This window comes from Excalfactoria chinensis, chromosome 16, assembly GCF_039878825.1.
Source record: "Excalfactoria chinensis isolate bCotChi1 chromosome 16, bCotChi1.hap2, whole genome shotgun sequence".
NCBI lineage: Eukaryota > Metazoa > Chordata > Aves > Galliformes > Phasianidae > Excalfactoria > Excalfactoria chinensis.
In genome coordinates, this window is record NC_092840.1 from 11,341,988 (window position 1) to 11,356,584 (window position 14,597).

General features: G+C 44.9%; 1 protein-coding gene across 1 annotated transcript; it reads right to left on the bottom strand.

The window, feature by feature from the left end:
- Window positions 1–392: 392 nt before the first annotated feature.
- TOP3B (DNA topoisomerase III beta) lies at window positions 393–11,593 on the bottom strand. Its single transcript, XM_072350965.1, has 17 exons — window positions 11,327–11,593; window positions 10,302–10,433; window positions 9,924–10,030; window positions 9,142–9,216; window positions 8,495–8,691; window positions 8,233–8,389; window positions 7,025–7,138; window positions 6,613–6,703; window positions 6,158–6,312; window positions 5,821–5,926; window positions 5,166–5,312; window positions 4,240–4,413; window positions 3,314–3,442; window positions 2,915–3,064; window positions 2,390–2,490; window positions 1,935–2,136; window positions 393–923 (listed from the first exon to the last, which is right to left on the bottom strand). The coding sequence occupies exons 1-17, from the start codon at window positions 11,394–11,396 to the stop codon at window positions 442–444; spliced, it is 2,589 nt and encodes an 862-aa protein (XP_072207066.1). The 5' UTR covers window positions 11,397–11,593; the 3' UTR covers window positions 393–441.
- Window positions 11,594–14,597: the final 3,004 nt, after the last annotated feature.

The window sequence follows — 14,597 nt, forward strand, 5'->3', positions numbered from 1 at the left end:
CGCGCTCTGGAAAGAAAGAAGCAGTTATTGCTTTGAATTTAGGTGCGAAAGTCGAATGACTCCGGTGTGAAGCTGCAGCTACGGGACGTCCCCCCTGCAGCACCGCCAGCCCCAGACAGACACGGCTCCATCTCAGACACGGCTCCATCTCAGACACGGCTCCATCTCAGACACGGCTCCATCTCGCCATCTCACGTGGCTCCTATCAGACATCTTCCTCTTCCTTTCACATAACCAAGTCTACAATCTGTGCTCTGATGCTCCCTGTCCATCTGGCACCAACTTCCCTCAGAGAACAACTGCTCTCCTCTTCTTCCACTAAGAACCACAGACACGACACACACCCCCGCACTGCTCACCTCAGCATTAGAAACACGACAGCAACAGAAACTAACTTTTATAAGAAGTTTATTTCTTTCCTTCCCCTCCATTGTGTGACCGTTATACAAAATAAGCAGCCAGAGCTGCCATTTTGTCCTTGGGTTTCTTTGGGTTGGGTCTTCCTCCAGGCCTCCGCCCTTTTCCCCTTCCCCGACCTTGCCTCTTCCCTTGCCCGCCACGGTGCATGGGGTGCCTCATGGCTGCGTGCTTCAGCTCCACCAGGTCTTGAAACACAGGGTCACAGAACACACATCCTGAATGCTGCGTCTCATCACCGGGCAGAGGAGACTTGGCTTTGTTGAAATCCACGTCCACGAGAGCGGCGTCGCACAGCTCGCAGGTCTCTGGCGACACTCGGACTTTGTGGGCGTTCTCAAAGAAATGCACGATCACGTTGCACTTGTTGCAGGCCATCTTCCACTTGGGACCTGACGTTGAGTCCAGCACCAGAACTCCATTCTCACATTCAACACACTGCCCAATTCCAAGCATGCTGAGAGAATGCTGGCACGTGGGGTGGGTGCATTCATTACAGCCCATTCCTGGTGGAAGAAGAGTGAAACCAAACCACTGTGGAACCCTCTGTATCAGCTCTGCTCAGTTTGCAGAAAGCGAGACACAGATTTGAAACACAGCTTAATACGTTACTGAGCTTCTGAACCATTTTACAGCAGAACATAACTCCAAAAGGGGACCCATCTCTTCAAATCTTCAGAATAACCCCTTGCTCCCAGCTGAACAATGGCTCCTACACAGTGCCACTGTACAGTACACAGAGTATGTTTTGTCAACCCTTAATATATCCAAACATTTTCCATTAAATATATGACTCCCAGTTGCTACTTACAGTTACACTGTATGCTGGTAGGATAAGGCATTTTTAATTAAAAGACAGTAATCACAAAAGGTGCCAGGAAGCTCCTGCCACTCATTCAAAGCCTCCAAGCGTTACCTTAAATATAGCTTTTGATCCCACAGTTTGTATGGTAACTGCTATTTTTGCCCCTTATATCCTTCAATAACTTCTGACGCACCATCTATATCCCCGTATCAAAATAGAGTTCTGCCCCTCTCAGGCCTATTCTTAATCGATAGGATCATCCATATATTAAATGTTAGAAAGGTCACCTTCTGTGCACGTGGATCAGTTAATATTGTATTTTCTTCACAGAATGTTGAATAAACCACAACAGATTTTGAGTAAGAGTTTTTCTAAACACTTTAAGACACGGCTGTGCAACCAACAGCAAAGTTGGTTTTGCTCCACATCCAGATGCTCCACATCAGCCCTTCTAGAAAAAGATGGATCAAAAAACCGGCTAGTCCTGCAGTATCTGAATTCATGCCCAGAATGCTATTTTGACAGAAGCAGCTTTCACTAAACTCCAGGAACACTGAACTAAGAACAGTATTTCAAAGCCCATCATCCTCTCTCTTCTGTCTTACAGCAAATGCACTAACAGCAGCTTCTCTCATATTCAAGAAAATACAAAGGGAACTTTTTCACAAAGATAAGTGACGTTTGAGCCAAACCCCCTGCATTCCGTTGTTACCTTTTTTCATGTCCCTGAAGGGAGGATGGTTGTAGCAGTACGGACAGAGGGGGTAGCTCTTTCCTCTGGATCCAGACGACCACAGCACCAGCTCGAAGTCATCAAGGGGGCAACGTAACTCTTTGTAGAGTTTAATCGTACCGTTCTGTGGGAGACTGTAGGTATCATCACAGTGAGAGCAGTGCAGACGACTTGGTTTGGCCTGGAAATAGAATGCAAATCTTCACAACATCTGTATTGTCAGTAGGGTTCAAAACTTGCAGGAAATCCAGCTGTGACCACTCTCTGACTTACACTGCACAGAGAAACTGCATCAGGCTTTGCCCTTTCCCCTCCCCCCACGAAGCGCTTTCTTGGCAATGACGTTTGAATCCACATTCAGTAACATTCAGAGGGTTTCTAATCACTGCTCCCCAGCAAGTGAAATTTAAAATCCAAACAGGACGTGAACTTACCTGAATATACTTCATAAAACGATGGCATTTGCCACAGCGGGAGAGAGGTTTACCCGTGGCAGCCAAGGGCGAAAACGACACTTCCATCAGCTCATCCATACCTGGAGAAGAAGGAATTCCATTTGTGTTTGAATTCGTACCCACAGGAGGAAACCTCGCACTATGCTACTGACAGGACCAGTGAAGAAGCAGTGGGAATTAAAGCAGTTTACTCACAATACGCTTCCTTGTTCAGGATTTATATATACATTTTAATTACTTTGCAATAAGCATGCACAAACCCAGTAGGGTAAGTACTTCAGCTTGTTTGAAGCTTTTCAACACCAACCACTGCACTGTCACAAAATAAATTTTAAGTGGAATTCTGGAGATATGATTGAATTTATTTCCTTTGGAAAGAAACAGTCCTGGAACAACTTTCAGAGAGCCTGAACCCCTAAAAGCAACCTCATTTGTAAGTACTTCATAGTAATGCCTTTACAACAATTAAGTAGTTGTAGGGAATTTCACATGTACAAGTTTTACCTGCAATAGAATCCACAAAATAGTGGAATTTCCTTTTGAAGATGTCAAGGGTATGCTCCAGGACCTGGTGGTAATTCGCTTTACCCAGAGCTATTAAGTTGAGTTGCTTCTCCACAGCACTGCGGATCGTAGGAAGAACTAATTCTGCATCTACCAGAAAAAACAGAGACAGAAACAACAGAGAAGCAGAAACAGAAGACCAGAAACAGAGGTAAGAAAGTGCCCATATATAAACTGATATCAAATAAATTCAAATTTTTACAGACTTTTAGAATTAGAGATACTTTCCTAGATGTATCTTTTCAGACAAACATTATTGATACGATGACAAAAGCCCCTGACTTACTGAAGGGGACAAAAGGTTAAGAGGATGAAGTTGGAGGAGAGCATTTAACTGACCTATTTTGTAATAACCGTGAACCAGAACAATTCCAAGGTTTGTAGGCTTTAGTCTTCGACCACTCTCCACTGTGACATAGTTCCGCTGGCAAATGTTGTTGATGTGAACTGGAATACTTGCATCAGTTCCTGCCGCACAAAGGAAGACAATATAATCCACCAAAGTTTTCACTGAATTACTAACTTCCGACTTCTCTGGTTTTACATCATATTATAGCACTTCTGAGACAGCTTAAAGTACAGATACCTTTTTGCTATGCCCAGTTTCCAGTGGATAATATCTCTAACATAAATGGATAAGTGGATAATATCTAGTAACACACATTCCTTTGCAGTTCTGAGAAGTCTGAAACACATGTTTTAACCTTAATCCTTTCACCTCTTCCAAGGAATTAGTGATGGGAAGGCAGCTATTCTCACAATCACTTATTCTGGAAAAATACAGTGGAAAAAAAATACTATGTTTGGACTGGACATGTTTATGAAAATGTATTGAAGGAAGAAAGTCAGACTGAAAAATAATGCTGTGATAAATTATATAAGAAAATATTTAAGGACTACTGAAGCCAGCAAAACTGAAGCAAGTTGTAAAGACAGGAAACCATTCCTAACACGTGGAGGTGCATTCTTTCACACGATAGCTTCATGACACAGGAGTGACAAGGAGAAATTACAAAAAGATTCTGCTTTGGTCAGAAACCGGGCATAAGGACAGGACGAATGGAACATGGGGAAAGCAGAATCTACCATCCACTGAGAGGTGCTACAGGCACTGTTTGATGCTTTGACAGGAAAGAGATCACGACTGGCCTTACTCAAATGAATAGTGAAAGGTCATTGCCAACAGAGCAAGTTAGAGGAGTGATTCAGACCCTTTGCCCTCAGTAGATATATTACAGGATAATGTATGTTAAGCAAGTTCCTACCAATGCCATGCTTTTCCATCAGTGTGATGAGTTCTGCTTCCGTCAGGTAGTCAGGAGGACTGGTTTGCATTTCCAACAATTTTATTTCCCCAACTGGAAAGAGATCTCCTTTCTCACAGCAGGGAAGGCTCTCTTCTAATGGGATGCTTTGCCAAGGCATAATTTCTGTGAAGCCTGGAGGTAAACACAACAATGAGAAGCTTATCTTCACAGCTTTCAAAAGGCCAAGACGCATATTTCTAATTTTAACATGGACTACACTATGCACATCACAGTTGAGAGGCGGTTTGCCATTCCCTGCAGACAATATTTGAAATACTGTATCAAGAGATGGGATCTCCCACTGCATAAAAACTGTTCTGTGGATAAATCGAGTCCTGCTGATATATGAAGAAAAAAAAAAAACCTGAAAAAACAACCAAACAAGGCTTTCCTCAAACAAAGGCACAGTGCCAGAAGTCTTACCAAATGAATGGGAAGAGTCTCTTGAAAAGAAAGTGCAAATACTAAGTTGCATTAATGTAACAGATGACTGGGACAGATTGCTGTGAACATTTCACTGAGGGAACTACAGTCCTTTTCCTGAGGCTCAAGGAAAGTATTAAAGAAAAAAACCATCAGCCCTTGTGCAACATAAACCACAAAGGATCTGCAGTCTGAAAAAAAGGCTGGTCTTTATACCGGTCAGTGTGGCATTAAAACTTTGAGACCACTACATGGAAAGTGCATCCTTTTCCAGCATAACATAAATACGGAAATGAAGACCAAGATTCAGTCCTTGTCATCTTAATAAGCTCCAGGAAAGAAAAAAAAAAAAAAATCTTAAATTCTACTTGCCTCCAAAACGTCACTTTTATATCAATTTAATGCATGAGTGGGTAAAATAATAAACTGTGGCTAACTACTTACTGCCTGGTTAGTCTCACCTGGTGAAGTTACCACTTTCCCAACGCAGTTAAAACGTTCAGGGCCAATGCTGACAGAAATGTTGGTTTGTAGGTACTTGCAATCAGCGCTCACAGTGGCAATAAAATGCCTAGTGATGTACTCATACAGTCGCCATGAATCTCCACCTGAGGATAAACAATATCTTACTTCCACAAATCAAGTCCTGCAGCACTACATAAAATTTGCATTAAAAGATATCAGATTTCCACAGAAACCACATGGAAAACTGGCACCTAAGAGAAAATAGGATTGAAAAGTCCATCCAGCTTCCCCTTCAAAATTTCCTACTCATAAAATCATACATGTCAGAATCCTGCGCTACATTAACTTCAACTTTTTCTTTTTAAATACGTTATCTGACAAACTAGCATAGCACAGACAAGAGCTACATACAGTTTCCTTAATCACAACATATAGCTAGGGAAATCAAATAGTAGAGAGGTTATAATGCTATAAACAGAAACTTAGCCCCTAAGTATCAGTCTTGTGCTTTACATATTTCATCCTATTGTGTACAATGAAGTTTTACATAGCCATTCAGTAAGCTGTATGGTTACTCAAAGTCTTAACATGCTTCTCTATCAGAGAATCGATTCCCTCACAGTGTTCTAACACTATTTAGTTTGTCTATACCTAATTCTACTTCTGTTGCAGCTTTCATTGGAGTGATGGGAGGATGGTCGCCTGCATCATGGCCTTTCCTTGGACGATTGATGCCTTCTGATAGCAATGCTTTTACCTGGGTGAAGGAAAAGAGAGAAAACAGGTTGAAGTAGATAGCAGGTCTCTACTATCAGGTTAAAAGTTTTTTTTAGATCAAATCCATAACTACAATATCTGTAAGTAAAAGCAATTACAGATACTTGTTGTTTGCAGAGACCTACAGATCAAGACATACCAAGTAAGATGTTCTAAAAACAGACTAGAGAACCATCTGTAGAACAGTACAGGTTTTGCTTTATGTACTCACCGTTTCTGCCCAGTAAGGATTATTAGCTTGTTGTCTCAAGCATCCTTTCAAGTCAAAGTTTTCTGGATAATGGGTAGTTTCTGTTCGAGGGTAGCTAATATAACCCTGTGTATAAAGACGCTCTGCTATTTGCATGGCGTGTTGCGGACCCATTCCTGAGATGGCACAGGAGAGAACAAAATCATATTCACAGCAATCTGTAGATGGCTTTGGTTGCTGAGTCTTAAAGCATACCTTGTCAGAACATTTAAACTAATGACAAATTACAGCTTGTCCTTTCTATAAGACTTTTACCACCTTGATCTGACCCAGCACTTTTGACATGCTTCCCAAAAGCGATCCACTGTAGGGAGAGGAGACTTATCAAAATATTAGATATGGGTTTAATTATTTCGGCTGAGAATCCAAAGTGTTTTGCTCTAAATCAGTGTGAAAATCTAAACTTTTACACGTACCTAAAGCAGCACTGGCCACTCGTAGCATTTCTACCGTGTTCAGAGCCAGTGGTCTCTGCTTCACCTTCTCTTTTTTACTCACAGATTCTACCTAGAAAATAGCATTTTTCCAGTAAAAGTTTTGAAGTTTGGTAACTGCTTGGAGAGTTCTGAACTGTGCTTCTCAGCAAGTTCAGCAGGGGCTTCTGTTGAGATGACCATACTAACATAACACAAACTACAAGCAAGAACCTTTTGCCTTTTACTTATCATTTACACAAAGTTAAATGGAATAAAAAGATAAGGATTATATTTCTTAACCTTCTTTGCCAAAAGAAGGCTCAAAAAAACCCAATATGCAGTAGATGAACTATTGAGTAGTATTTCCTTTATGTGAAATAAGCTCTACCAACACCTAAGTAAATACTTCTACCTTTGCTTCTTTTGCAGCCTTTGTTATATTTAGGAACATTTGAGCGATCTCACGATCAAATACCCGCACTCTGTCCCAATGCAAAGTGAGAGAACTTTCCTTTTCAGGGTTCACCTGTAGGATCAAAAACAAACAACAACAAATTAATTCCCACCAGTACTATTACTAAAAGTGCAGAATGCACTTCAATAATCCAGCAAGTAAACCCTAGTAATAGACAAGCGCTCCAAGCATGCAGCTGTACTTATTTTCCAGTGGCTTTTGAGAAAGAGAGTAATTTGAGTTCTGGGGCCAGGAGGATGACTGGAATTATTCTTGCAGTTAACTGAAATACTGTGCTTATTTCTAATACTTGGAATAACAAAGGCAAAATGGGCAGAAATTCAAAGTTTAACATTTTGACTTAGCAAAATTAATTCTTTGCATTAAAAATAAAGCGTATGTGAGCCACAATCCAAGTCCCACCTACAAAAGTAAATATGAACTAATCAATGTGTGTGCATGAAACACCCTGAAAACAGGAACCAAATACTTCCAAGCATGACGCATATAAAGGAGATACAGCAGAAAACACATGAGAGTAGACACTGGATTTCAACTTTTTTTTCTTTTGAAATTTTAAAATCTAAAAATGGCAACTTTTTACCATCTATCTCCTATTTATTTACACAATCCTTGTCATCACAAACAGTAAAACCATGTTGGTTTGCGCTCCAAGTTTGAACAGCAGCAAGGCTATAAAAACTGCCGTGAGCTGCCAAAGCATTCAGAAGACTCGATGCCAACACAGTGAACATTTCATTTGCTTCAGAATTCCAATACTCAGCAATGCCGATGCTCGCTGGCAGACAAATTAATTCTTGGATTCAAATTAACACCATAGTTGGTCCAAGGACCCCAGGGAACAATAACAGGCCATTTTAAGTAGTCTTTCTGGCTCAGTCTAAGCTTAGATGGTTAGCACTGAAGGATTCTTACAAGCAGAATACAATAACCACTTGAACACAGAACCAACATCCTCAAATCTATTCAGAGAGAGTGGTGACACACATGTGAACTGAATGAAAATAGATGAGTAAACTGTAGGCAATGTGAATTCTTGTCAGCAGCTACAAATTTATGAATGGACCAAATGAAAGCGTTAAGTCCATTTCTTACTATATAAGAAGGAAAACATGTTTTAATCAAGCAAATAACACATAACTTACTTTAGCTTGCAGCACCCAGTAAGTCTCAGGCTTGAATGACTGGATTTTGTCGTGCCTTTCAACACAGAAACCAAGCGTTGGTGTTTGACATGGCCCAAAGGAGATGAGGGAGCTGTCTAAGTTTCCATATTTCCCCTGAAAGTACTTAGTCTGAAACCTTAAGGAAAAGATCAAATAAAGCATCAAGTACACGAATATCCTCATTCCCATGCAAAGCAGCAACTTTCAGGAACTTAGACAGATCTGCAATCTATGCTGTTACCTTGTAAATGCGCAGCCAATTCTGAGATCCAGCTCCTGGCGGGCATCCACTGAAAGGGCTTCATTGCGATTGGGTTCTCCCAAATGATTCATGGCATTGCAGATGTCTGTGTCAGTAATAGAACTGAATTTAGCTCTATAAATCGTCCTTTCAGTGCTAGGAAGTTTGTTCATAACAGGAAGAACAGCATCAAGAACCTAAGGAGGATCAGAAGCAGATTTTGTAAGTAACTGAAAGCTGAGGGCTTAAGTCAGTTCTTTACTCTGGAGAAAAAAACAAACAAACCCTCCCCACAAAACATCTGCTGACGTGTAACTGTGTTCTTCATCCAGAAAGATGCCATGCCATCACATTAACTGATAAGGACAGGATTTGTACACTCAGAAGCATACTAAGAATTAGAAAAAATTGAAAGATTTATATATCAAGCAGCAACTGCTGAAAGTGAAACACTATTCTTAGCTCAGAGCAAAGAGTTTCACCCCCATAGCTGCAGCAACACTGTGAATATCTGATGAAAATGTATCGGTTTCTACCTAGGTTGCCAGGGCACAGTTATGAAGCGGTGGTATTTAAAAAACTTCAATACTTGCTAAAATGTGCTTCTTTAAACAAGAGAGAATAAAATATAGTATTAGAAATCTCACTTCAAAACAGATGTTTTCTCCCTCCTTATCACAATCCAACCACAAGACAATGCAATCGCAGCCTCTTCCCTCCACCTGTAAGAGAAATTAGCACAATCATCAGCTACTCAAAAAAGAATCTCTTCTATAACTGTATAGTTTTTGTTTCTGTCTTAAAGCTCTAAAGACTGACGCAATTTATTTGGTGCAAAAAGGAGTTGGAATAAGAAAGCAAAAGTAAAAAGGAAACAGCATGTAACTATACAATGGTTTAAGGGAGAAGAAAGCTGTGCTTCACGTAACCAAAAGTTTGCCTACATCCTTTCTGTAGGATCTCAAAAAAATACATATATCAGCATGGATGGCTCTACAGCTCCTGAAGTCCTGCCCCACACTGTATGCATGACCTTGGGCCCAGTCCCTTCCCCTTCCTCTGTCTTAATTCTTCCATCATTAAATCAAACAATCAAGAAGAATAAAAAAACCAAACAAACCACAATCAAGAACCACTTTTCTGGCTCATAAAGATGCCAGGAAGTCTGAAGTTATCCAACAGGAATCAGTCTTACACCAAACACCTTCTTTCAAGAAAGCATATCATTTTGAAAAAGGATCCAAACCATTGCTTTCGTCCCAGAGAGATGCACGTGAGAAAAGACTGAGACATCCTGAAGGAGCCATTTACAGGCCAGACCTTCTGTGTGCTGCTAGAAGCCAAACATGTACCCAATACACGTATCCAATACACGTACAGATTGTCTGTTTTGACACGAATCTCAAATACATTTCTCAAGAAAGAATACCTGCAAAAACTTCACCATGGTCAGTTTGGGATTAGCTTCCTTCTTTTCTGTGGGAGCTTTGCTAAAAAGTTCTGCTGGATCCACCTTGTCCCAGCTGTTATATTTTCCTGAAAAGCAGAAATGCATTAAAGTAGAGCTGTAAATCAACATTAAAAACCCCAGAACATTACTTTGACTTCAAAGCGAGTTGGTGACAGGTTTCATTGCACATCAGCCTGAGCACATCCCTATTTTGCAGTCCCATAGTACGGTGCTTTAGAGAATATCCTTCCTCTCTACTTCCCTTTAATGTTTTTCCTGAAGAAAACATCATACGTGGAAATAAGTCCTTGAAAGTTTTACAAGACATAACAGTTAAAGCATTTAACAAAGAAATACCTATGAAATCCAAAGTCATGACATGCCCACACACAGATGTCATCTTGAAATGGGCACTCTGCCCTATAAAGGATCCTGTGTACTCATGCACAGAGCACGCACCATTCAGCCCCTTGCGAGAGGACATGTTTCCTGCAAGACCAAAATTAACAACAAAATACAAATTAAGAAGTAACGGAAAAAAAACTAGCAAAAAATCATCATTCTTTCCTAATGACACCCCCTTTTCTCTAGACCGGACAACTAGGATCTTCCTGACCATGAAATTCTAACTCTTTGATCAAGGTTTTGGCCCCATTATCACTTTAAACTTTTTCTATTGTGTTTTATTTTCAGTTGAAACTACCCAGAATCTCCTTTATCTTCCCCCACCAGAATCACAGAATGACTTGTGTTGGAAGGGAGCTCAGGGATTATTAAGCTCCAAGAGATCCCTAAGCAAATACAATCGGTTTGCTGTTACCAACAGCATTTATAGAATATTTACCATAGCTTCAGAAATCCCAGACACCAACTCACTACGTGACTGGCATTGTCCAGAAAGTGTATGTTCTAACACACACTATAACCTTACCAAAGAGAATCACAGAACAGCTTGGGTTGGAAAGAGCCTCAAAGATGATCTTGTTAAGCGTCCCTGCCACAGACAGGGTTGCAGGCACTAAAGCAGGCACTAAACAGGCACTAGATCTGGCTCCCAGAGGTAACAAAAACAGATTTTATTGTTCTCGAGTGGAAGAAGCACCAGCAGATCGGAACGAACAGAACAAACCAAACGAATCCAACCCGTGACAGCCGCTCCGTTATTTCAGGAATGCTGCCCCAACCCGCCGTTCCGGTGCCCGCCGCCCCACAGACAACCGAGCGCCGCCCAGCTCCCTGCTGACCTCGCTTCCCCCGCCCAGCTCCCAAGCGCTGCTCACACAGCCCGGCTCCGTTCAGCTCCGCGCGCCCATTTCCTCAGCCGGGCGCCTCCAACCCCCCACCGCCACGACAGGCCGGGACCGCCCCGCTCCCGCTCGTACCCCTGGAGAGGATCTTGGCGATGGACTGCGCCAGGGACGGCTTCTCGGCCACCATCAGCACGCTCCTCATGGCGGCTGCCGACGGGCGCCGTGCCGGATCGTGCGCCGCCGCCAAGCGCGGATCGAGGCCGAGAACCTCCCGGCGGAGGGACGGACCGCGGCAGCGACGAGCGCGCAGCCAGAACCCGCGGCTCCACAGCGGGAAGCGGCTTCTGCGGGCGGCCCGAGGAACCGGCTGAGCCGCGGGTGGGACGGACGCTGCGAGGAGCCGCGGGTGGGACGGACGCTGCGAGGAGCCGCGCCGGAGCTCCGCGCCGGGCCGAAACGCCGCCCAGCCCCGCACCTCAGAGAGCCGCCATGGCCCCGCTTGCACTTCCGGGGCGCGGAGCCGGAAGCAGAGGGACGCCGCGACACCTTCCGCCCCGCCCGCTGCGCCGGCGCCCCCTGCCGGTGTGGAGGAGTAACGGCGAGATGCGGCCTCGCCTCTCGGGATCGGGAGGGCAGCGCGCAGAGGGGAGCGGCCCGCGGCGGAACGTGCGGCACCACCACGAGACCGGAACGGAAGGAACGGATTGACCTTCAGTTCGATTAGTGACGGGACTGGACTCAGCTGCGAGCTGTTAATGAGCGGCGCTCCGCACTGCCTGCCGCCCTTTGGCAGCTGCGGAACAGCGGGAGCGGTCGGTGCCAGCTGGCACGAGCCGGCAGGGATGGCACGAGCCGGCGGGCGGGGCCTCGTCCCGCTGCGCTGCGGAGCGGAGCGCTTCCCCGCCAGGGAGCGGTGGCGGCGCGGGGTGAGGCGCTGCTCGGCCGGGGCCGGTCGGGGAGGGGTCGGAGCCGGCGCCCGCCTCAGCCGGGACGCAGCCCGGAAACTACCTGCGTGCCGGGACCGCCCTGTCCTCGCCCGTGCAGCCCCGTGCTTTACGGCGCCGCTTATTCCCGTGGGTTCAGCAGATGGTTTTTCAGCAGCGAAGCCCCGTCCTCACATCCGCGCCGCATCGGCAGAGCTTGTCCCGTGCCCGGAGCCTCGGGCTCCGCTTCTCTCAGCGACCTCGGTCATAACGTCTCGGTGCCTGGAGCTCCGGGCTCGGGCAGCGGCTCCCCTCTGTTCGGGGGCGTTCAACAGAGCTGTCCGTAAAGCTCATTGTAAGGGCAAGGCAGGAAAAGCTGCAGAAGTACCAGCCGTTAGGGACAGCATCGTCACTCCTATTTTAACTTCTCTTGGCTCATTCCTGACCTTAGGGTAACTTTGCCCTGTTTGTTTCCAAACACACTCGAGGAGACAGTCATTAAATTAATAAGTATCGACAGGAGGATCAGGCAGGCAGAAACACATCTGGAAAGATGCCACAGGCACCAGAAATGATGGAAATGCGGGTGATGAAACAACAGTTTTCCTTCTTTTTTTGGGACTAATAAAGAACTTTGAGGCCACAAAAACGTGCCTGAATCTCGATCTCCGATCTCCAGATACAGCAGAGATGGGAAACGGGAGATAGAGTCGACTGCATACAAAGAAATAAGAGCTCTCAAAATGCTTTGGGTTGAAGCAAAAGTTATGTGTGTCTTACAATAAATACATCACAACAATAATAAAAGTATAATAGAAGGGAGAGGAGAAGGAAGAAGGTGGATGCTGGCTGCAATAGGATATTCTTACTTCCTGAACACACACACAACATATCGTAGAATCTTGGTTTAGAAATTGGGATTTCTGCTCTGAGTCGGGTTGAACCCTCAGTACCAAGAGCTCTGCCAGCTGACCCCACTTGGAGCAAACCAAAAGCTCATTTTTGCCTGAGTTCTACGTCCCACTCCGTCCAGGCTGGGGCAGGATTCAGGACCTTGAAAACATCACTGCATTGTTACCTTCCAGCCTTTCTTGCATCCTTTCTCTGTCCCACCCCCTGAAGTCAGAATGACCCAAGGAACCATAGCTGCGCAGCTCTTTGCTCAGGAGAAATCACCGGTCCCCCCTCACATTCAGGCCCTTGCCCAGGTTGCAGTAGCTGTGAAAAGCTGAAGAGGCAGCCTTAGAATAAAACTAAGACACCTTATAACCAGAACGCTCTCAGAACCTCGTTCATCAGCAGGTTTTTTTTCCAGGTAAGAGGCCCTCAAAGCCTCTTCCTTGTTCTGCCTGTGGCTGCTGTCTGCCCTAATAACAGATTTCTGCCTTGGAGCTGTGGGGTTGCTGTTTCACTGGTTGTGGCCCTGGCCTTTGAGCTGTGAGTCGGTGCTGTCATACATTTCGATCTAACTTCCATGCTTGTGCTGAAGTCCACATTTCATCTCCACTGTTTGGATGCTGCTGTGGCTCTGGACCCACACCACGACTCCCTTGCCGTGAGCTCCAGCAGCCCTGCAGCCAGCAGTGGGCACACACAGCAGCAAGGAAGGAGCCGGCTCAGTCCCCGTGGGACAATTAGAAGTAAAAATGAAGTAAAATAGAAAAGAACACAAGTGGGTAGAAATGCTGTAGAGAGGAAGGAGCTGGCAGCTCTGTGAATCAGGCCCTATTAAGATCATTACTGTGGCAATGAAAACCCTTTTTACTCAAGTTTTACTCTCCAGCTGTGACTACCTAACCCCACCTGGACAGCATGGCCACACACCTCCCATTCAGACTACCTCCAATGAGTCTGTTAGCCCAGAAATAACATCAATCGGCAACTGTTTCTGAGGTAGGGAAGTAACTTGACAGACTCTTTCAAGGGAGAATTAGGTTCCTAATTGTCTGTGACCTTGCGTGTTTCAGAATCATTACAGCCATTACAGGACATCACCTGTCTGTACTTCGACTGCTCCTGCTTCCTTTGCATTCCTCAGCATTTTCTTATTGATTTTCAAAGAAGCTGATGGGGTCACACTGACGAATCCTCAAGTACCTCCAGCAGCTCATAACTGGAGTGTGGGATGAAAAGCCATATGTTGCAGGAGCGGTTAAACTCGGAGCCCTGAGCTGCCATCTGGGAGACAGAGACAAAGCAGCACCCATGCTACATTGGGATGGGCTTGCATGTTGGGGCAAGGGCCTGAAAAAGTGGTCTGGGACGCTGCTGGGATAACTCTGCTTCCCGGGATCCTCCTGATAAACCAACGTCCCACAGAGCAGCAGTCGGGCACAGGGTCCGTGTTTGCTGGATTTCCCAATTGTTCCTGCTTGTTGCAGCACTCGGTGGGAGCAGAGCTGTGGCTGCTAGGAGGAGATGTGAACAAAGCATAGAGCTGCACACGGTGGCAGGGCGCTGCGGCTGCTCTGGTCTGAGCA